The sequence below is a fragment of the Tyto alba genome, unplaced genomic scaffold (assembly GCF_018691265.1).
Source record: "Tyto alba isolate M040663 unplaced genomic scaffold, T.alba_DEE_v4.0 Super-Scaffold_7, whole genome shotgun sequence".
Classification (NCBI taxonomy): domain Eukaryota; kingdom Metazoa; phylum Chordata; class Aves; order Strigiformes; family Tytonidae; genus Tyto; species Tyto alba.
Genome location: NW_024881328.1, coordinates 865,873 through 873,732, shown reverse-complemented (window position 1 = coordinate 873,732; position 7,860 = coordinate 865,873). Strand labels below are relative to the sequence as shown.

Below are 7,860 nucleotides of genomic sequence, written 5' to 3'. Positions count from 1 at the left end.
GCGGCACACACCGCGCTCAGCAGCAGCGAACGGAACACAAGAACTTCCCTCCCGTTAGCCGGGCTGCGCTGGGGACAGCCTTGAGCCCATCAGCGGCCACGGGAGACCCGAGCAGACAGGGACCACGAGAAGGTCTTGCTCCGTTCATTGTTAAGACCCATTGTAGGGACTAGACATGTTTCTAAACAAATCTATTTATAATTATCGGTTCTGTGACCACAAAAACAAGTGACATAACAGCAACTAAAATATTATAGGGTTCTTTATAGGGTTACACAAGAGAATGATCTTGGTTAAGTGCAAATGACTATAAAAATAGCAAAGTGCAGAAGAGATTACAGTTTGAACTCCTCAAGGGGCATTTGGGGGAAGCCGTTAAGGAAATCAAAAAAAAATTTAGGTGCTAGAGAAAAAGTTAACTTTCCCTTTCAGTTCAGATTCCACATACTAAGTTTCAGGTTGTTATGAGAGGTGAATTAAAAAACTAGTAACTCCCCCAAACTAGAAGCATCGATTAGGAGAGGCTAAATGTGGGGACTGGTCTTGAGCATCCTTGAGCTTGAAAATTTTTACAAGCTTAAGAACTTGTGCTTTAGATGAAGATTAGCAGAAACTTTAGTTACCTCTCAAGAAACTAAACCTCCCTAAAACCGCAAAGCAGTATCTCAGCATAACCTCTGTTCTTAAATTTGAACAGGACAAATCTACATTGAGGGAAAAGGCCACTAAAACAAGAGGTTTGGGGTTTGGTTTTTGTTCTTTTTTTTTTTTAAAGGAGCATATAATTTACAAACATCTTAAAGCCCCGTACAACAGCATCAGCCCCCTGGCTCAGTTATGTTTAACTCTAGTTTGCTAAAACACACATTTACCTCTCAACAACGAAAGAAAAAAGAAAACCAGTGCAAAAATATTGAGCCAAGTGAAAAACTAGGGCAAACAGACCATTATGTCTCATGCCGTGGAATATGTTCAGGAAAAAATTTAAAGTATTCCTGGGGCTGGAGCTGCGACCTGAGGGGTGCCGCCGAGCCCAACCGGCGCCCGGCTGCGCAGAGCATCCTCCTCCTCGCACACCTCGGCAGCCCGGAGCCAAAAGGCTCCGCTTCAGAAGCCAGGGTGCTCATCAGCTCTCAGAGACCCCAGGAGGGAAACTGAAAAAACAGCCTAAAAATCCCCCACCACGTCAGACTGACCAAACGGAGAGGCGAAAGCCAGGGTGCCCCCAGGGCAGCCCACGGAGGGGGCGCAGAGGGAGGCAGGCTTGTGCTGGGGAGCCCCCCCTGCGCATCCCGCCCCCCGGCACTACACCACGGTGTAAATAAGAAGCGGGTGTGCTGCGGCGGGAGGCTGCTACCAGCCGGGGGTGGGCAGCACCGTCCCCCAGCGCATCACACAGCGAGCCCTCCTGCAAACATCTCCCAGCTGTACCCCGAGAGCCCCTCACCAAAGGCCCTGGCGCCCCAAAGCACTTTTCTTTGGTTTCACTGCGGGACCGCAGCCTGGAGCAGTTCCTGACCCGGGGGAGCTTCTGCACAGACTCCGAATTCCTCCAGCGCACAAACCAATTCCCAGGGAGAGAAACCCCGGGAGCAGTTACCAGCTACGCTTCAAGGGCACAGATACTTTCAAAGGATCATATAAATAAAAAGTGCATAGGACTGAATTTAAAATGGAGGAAAAATCCCTAGAGACCACTCTGATCACTCATCCCCTGAAGTTCAAGGAATGCCTCCTTTTCAGGCAAAAAAAAAATAATGCATTCTTTAAAAGCGGTATAATAAAAGCCAATGGCGTCCCTTGGTCATCTTGCATTGTATCGGCAACCGATCAAGTTTTTCACTAATGAGCCTTAACGCATCGAGGCTGCTGAGCCATGGCAGGCTTTGCTACCGAGGCGGTTCCTTTCCACCGCTCGGCAAACACCGGCCCCCCCTCCGCTCCCCCCGACCAACCGTGAACCTGCTCGGCCCCCGACCGTCTCGCCAACAGCCGAGACCAGGGCGGCCCGGGACGAACTTCATTCTGCTGCATTCTCCTTTTGCAACTACAGCGCGTTCTGCCTTAAAGTTTTTCCCACCAGCTATTTCAGGGCTATTTTGAACAGCTACCGGTGTGGCGCGCGGCACGGCCGGCAGTGCTGTGATTGTGCCGCAGCCGTTCTCAGGGGTCCCCCCCCCACCCCGGCAGGTCACCCCCCGCGACACCGCCGGCACTTCAGCGGGCTGCCCTCTGTGGTACGCCCTCCTTGCTGTTAATTGTTCTAAAATGACTGGGTCTCATGCATATTTTAACACGCTACTCTGGCTGATCACAAACATTTGATTCTTTTTTTCTCAGAAGGAGAGCCAGCTGGCTGTGCAAGCGCCCGGAGCTCTGGAAAGACGGATGTTTCCTCTTGGGCACCTTCCCAAGTGCTAAAGCAGTTCTGAAAAGTTCATCTCACCTGCGCAGTTTAAATACTTTTGAAGAAACAGCCCTAATACTACTTAAAATTACTTTTACTCCACTAGCATTGACTTCAGACACCTTATTCTGCAAATTCAAGAGTTGATTTCAATGGATAAGACATTTTCTTTTCCCACTTAAAAAATAAATAATCTTTGATTGTTCCTTTTTAACATAAGGATTTTTTTTCAAGTTACGTTCTACAAGAACAAATGCTGGATATTATGTGTGCAAATCTTTTGATACTCAAGTCAGCATCATGCTTTGGATCATGCAGTTGCAACAATTACCCCTCACACAGCTTAGAAAGTATGCATCTGTTGAGCTCCCTGGTGTAGTTTACACAGTTGAAGCACATAAGAATTAAATCTGTAAGACGACTTTGATCATGTCTCAGAAAGCGCACTGGAGAAGAATCTACCAGCAATCTAGAAGGAACCTTCTCCCCCATTCAGCTAACAGCGCGTGCAAAGACTGGCATTATTTAACACGAGCAGGAGCGACTAGAAGTTCTGCAAACAGGCAAGTTGTATTAGAGCCTATTTGTGGGGCAGTTAACACCCACGGAGAGCCCATAATACCCGGGAGTGTGTGTGCCAGGATGAAACACGGAGCACTGATAGTACTGACTGTCCCACTCAGGAACAGTTTAACCCGTTCCTCCATGTAAGAGCCCCAATTCAAGAGGTTTCACGTCAAAGATTGATCTTAAATACCATAATTAACTAACAGCTTATTTCCACACAGCTGCATGTGCTACACCAAACTTTTGCAAAGCTTTGCTACTGTGGAAGAAGCATTTCAAGAACCATATTATTACAAAATGTATAATTTTGGCTATTAAAAATATTAGAATACTATATTCAAATGTGTGCACCGCGGAGTGAGGCAGCATTCACAAAATGCCAGAACATCAGTGAATTTTGAAAAAAAAAAAAAACAAAACGTCGCTTTTGAGAGCTCGCAGTACGATGGAAGTATGATTAGAGATGCTGATACTTTTCACCAGCCTGGTGCTACTGCAGAAACCCGTAAGAAACCTCTGAAGAGGCTGTGTCGGCTTCGTGCAAGGACGGTCTGCGCTCGAAATTCACCCCTCGGCAGCCCCCCAGGCCCTGACAGGCAACGGCAAGCGGCGATCCGGCCCGGGCTGCGGCGAAACATCCGCGGAACGGGCCCGAAGCCAGGCTGGTGGAGAGCACATCATGCTCCGGCGGGCTGCCGTCACCGTGACCAAAACCACACACCGCCCTCACCGCGAACAAACAAACGAAAACGCCACCGTCACCGCGAACAAACAAACGAAAACGCCGCCTCCACCGCCGCTCCCGGCCGCGGGGGCCCCCCCCAACCCTCCGAGGCAGCGGGCCGGGCCGCGCGGTACGTGGAACGCGGCGAGGAACGAACCTTCCTGCCAGTTTGCAGCTGCTCTCCGAGAATTAATTTGGTTCAAGCTTCCCTCTAAAATAGCAAAAGGCACTAAAAAAATGTTAGCAGTGACACACTGGCAAGATGTTGTTTAAAAATATACACTTTTACGGTTTAGGTAGAATTTCTCCCAATCCATCCCTATATATCTATCGGAAAAGTATTGCCTCTATTATTCTTCCTACTAACTGTTAAAAATAAGAATTTTCCCTTGATCAATATTGTTCCATGAGCAAATGAACAGACTAAAAGAACTCCAAATCCTAACTATAATAATGTATATGAAATCAAGACAATACAAATAAAAGTTAACAAAAAGCTGACTAGATGCTTTTTTGTTCATCATATACATGCTTGGTAGAATTTTCATCATTTTTATTTGCTTAGGTAACGGTATAGTATTTTAAAAATGCATCTTACTGACAGCCCCTTTTCAGATTCCTGCATAAAAATATGTAAAAAGCTGGATTAAATCTGGTCTTTTACTTGGTTTGAGGATAAAACATGTGGCTTCTCTTGCAAACCGGCTGTAACCAACACCAGCTATTTCCAACAGGCTTGGGATTTGACTAGGATAAAAAGCACAATAGCGAAAGATATTTTTACACTGCCGTGGTGTTTTAAGCTCTTTTCTGTGATTAGCCTAGTGCCTGATTTAGAGAACCAAAGCAAGTCACTGACTTGCTGTACAAAATATGAACTATGAGTCAAAAGCTGCCCCTTCCAGCGGCCAAATACGAAGCTAGATGCCAGTGCTCCGGTCTGGGCACTTGAATACTGAACCACGTTATCTGAGGTAGACCAAAAATAAAAGTAATATCACATGATAAAAGATGAACAGAAGAATTCGTTCCCCTCTCCTCCTCCGGGGGGCTCCGTCAGGCTTTGGAGTCTTCCTGCGCACAGAGCTGGGAAATGGTCTTCTTGACGCGCAGCGCGGTCAGGCGCGCAGCGCCGCTGGCGTACCAGCACTCGCGCATTATCCGGCCCATCACCCGCAGCGCCTGCAAATCCGAAGGTAAAAGAACAGGTCAGGAATGGAACCGTCACCTCCCGCGTTTGACTTTTTGAAGTGCAATACTGGGAGGTAAAACAGAGCTCTCCAAAACGGTAATACAACAGCAATATCATAAATTAAGACTGATGTTCCAGAGAGTTCAGCACTTGGTGCAAAGACAGCTTTCTCTGTATTGATCTGGGAGATGAGATAGAGGTAAGTATCGGAAACACATTTAAATCCAGGAGAGGCTGGACATCGAGCTCCCTTTGTCTCACTGAAAAATTCTGCCTTAACTTAAACATGCTTTGTAATAAACTGGGAAACTGCTTTTACCTCACAGCTTTGCCACTGGTTTGGAATATTTGGTCTGAGCTTCTGTTCACAAACTACCCTTCTCATATCTTCTATCGAAGGATCAGAAGGCACAACGTCGTAGTAAGGCAACTGGTATTCCTCAGTGATTCCTAGGAGAGATTTGTTGCGTAGGTAACAAAATCCGAACCAGCCACTCCAGAACCAACTCTAATCGTTTGCTTTTATGGGCAGCGAGAGAGCAGAGGAACATTTGGGGCCGCCTTGACCAAGTGCCCCACAACAGACTTCTACGGCCCCGTACTGCCAAGACGGCTGAGAGTGCAGGGGCAGGGACGTAGAGCCTTTAATTGATTTTGGTTTATTCAAGACAAAAGCAGTCTGGATTGCAAAGCGGAAAGGCCAGGACCCTCACCTCCAACGGAGCACCTTCGGGCTATCTCCCAGTACACGAGCCCAAGAGAGTACATGTCTGCACGCTTGAAGGACTCGAAGATGTTCGTGTTCATCACATCATCAAGTATCTCGGGAGCCATATACCTTTGGAGCACACAAAGGTCAACTCGCTAGAGGGAGCTCAGAGGAAGGACGGCGGCTGCGCCGCTGCACGCCGGGGCCAGGCAGCAGCCGGTGCTGCCGGGAAACAGGGGAAAAGGGAAAACTCTTTGCTGGTGACCGCGAGTGGGTCGGGCTGGGTGATGGCCCTGACACCGAGGCGCGTCGCCGTGGCTCACGGCGTGGGGAGCGGTGCCCCGGCTCGCAGTGACCGACACGCGACGCCCACGGCGCCGAGCCGCGTCCCGCGGGGCGTGGGGGGCTCCGTCCCGGGCCGGGGCTGGCAACTGCCCCCCCCGAGCCGCGGCAGCTGCCAAAGGCAGCGGGGAAAAAGTCCCCGGAGGAGGGAAGGGCCGAGGGAAGCCGTCCCCGCGGGGACAGCCCGCCCTCACCCACCTCCTGGTCCCCACCCGGGGGTTCTGGGGAATGTCGATGGTGTTCAGCACCGAGTCGTGCTTCACCGCCAGGCCCAGGTCCGCGATGGCGCAGCTTTCGTTCCTCTTCACCAGGATGTTTTTAGATTTCAGATCCCGGTGCGCGATCGCTGGCTTGCCTGTCCACAGAAAAAGCGCCGTCAATTCTGGTAACAACAGCATGACTTTGAAGACAATGAGCAAGGGAGCAAAACCAGTTTTGTTCAACTTTGCTACTGTGCCCTGTAAAAAAAAACATTGAAGCCTATTTTGTTCCAGTGAAAGCTCTGCTAAACGCCATCAAATTTAGGAAAACCCTTAAGGGAATTTTTGTTCCAGTATCTGTATTTCAGGAATAAAACACAAAAAGAAAAATTGTAAGTTCACCCTCCCGATTCATTTAGAAAATCCTCCGCTAGCGCTCCCGCAGGCACTCACTTAAAGACGTGGAAGGAGGCGCAGGCAGTGAAAGTGGGAAGAGGATATTCCCATTCTCTGTTTCTAGTGCACCACACACGCCTACGCTAATACCCTTTCTTGCGGTGTAACAGTTTGTAAAATCCTTTGCCATACCACGTCACCCACAAACATTTTTTGCAAATACCACCGAAGCTCCCTAAAATACCTGAAGGACAAGGTGGGGGGCCAGCACTTGCCTTGCGTGCCGACGATCTCCATGTGGAGGTGTGCCAGGCCGCTGGCCACCGACAGCGCCAGCTTGACCATGCCCTCCACCGTCACCGTGCCCCGGTTCAGGTAGTCGAACAGGGACCCTTGCTCGTGGTACTCGGAGACAAGCCAGAGCTGAGTCCACGTCCCGTTATCTACCCGGAGGAAGCAAGATTATTCAGCTGTATTGAAAAAACGAGCCAGGAAAAGCCTTCCCCGTTTTGCAGCCGGCTCAGGCACGCAAACGAACCCCCCCCGGGGGGAGCGGAGGGGGGCTGCGGGGTGCAGAGCCGTCTCAGACGGGACGCGACGCCGAGGCAGGACTCATGGCATACCCTTGTTATCGGCAGCAATGAAGCCCAGGATGTTTTCGTGTCTCAGCATAACCGTCTGATAAATTTCTGCCTCCCGAAACCAGGACCGTTCGTCCCTGGAGGAGAAGATTTTCACAGCTACATCTTCCCCGCACCATTTTCCACGCCAGACTTCGCCAAAGCGGCCTTTTCCTACAATTTCCTGCAGGACAATAGTCCTCGCGATCGTTCTTTGTACGAGCAGAGGCAAACCTAGTTTAAAAAGAAGAGACTGGTATTTGTCAAATAGTTGGGCAGCGATCTTTAAGTCTCAAAGTTGGACACTTCCCAGTGAGCTTTACTCATAACTCTGCTTTCAAAGAGTACCAAAGGAAAACCCCCTCCCAACCAACACCTCCCAAAATCATACTTTTGAATGTAACTGGCCGCACGAGCGTACGCCGTGTCTGTCACTAGGTACAACAGGCAATCTCGGTCCTGAAGCGGGTTGGGTGCGAGCCCTCCCCGTCAACAGCTCCGCGTGGAGCCAGGACCGGAGCGTGGGGCTTTGGTGCGTGACGGTGACAGCCCAGCTCCTGCCGCTGCCACGGGGTTCCAGGGAGCCCCCCCTCGCACTGGGGACAAGACCCACGGGCTCCTTCAAGAGCCACAGCCCAGCCTGGGTGACACCGGGAACTACCCACCCTTCGGCTGAGGGGGCAGGGGACAGAACCAGAAAAGG

The 7,860-nt window shown here is 50.1% G+C and overlaps 1 protein-coding gene across 1 annotated transcript in view; it reads right to left on the bottom strand.

Moving 5' to 3' along the window:
* Nucleotides 1–772: 772 nt before the first annotated feature.
* ACVR1C (activin A receptor type 1C) overlaps nucleotides 773–7,860 on the bottom strand; it is a 32,383-nt gene continuing 25,295 nt past the window's right edge. The window contains exons 4-9 of the mRNA XM_042784270.1: nucleotides 7,161–7,391; nucleotides 6,813–6,980; nucleotides 6,140–6,296; nucleotides 5,604–5,728; nucleotides 5,210–5,340; nucleotides 773–4,880 (exon numbers count right to left, since the gene is read on the bottom strand). Of these exons, the coding sequence (XP_042640204.1) occupies nucleotides 4,755–4,880; nucleotides 5,210–5,340; nucleotides 5,604–5,728; nucleotides 6,140–6,296; nucleotides 6,813–6,980; nucleotides 7,161–7,391 (938 nt within the window). The 3' untranslated portion in view covers nucleotides 773–4,754. The remainder of the gene's footprint in view (nucleotides 4,881–5,209; nucleotides 5,341–5,603; nucleotides 5,729–6,139; nucleotides 6,297–6,812; nucleotides 6,981–7,160; nucleotides 7,392–7,860) is intronic.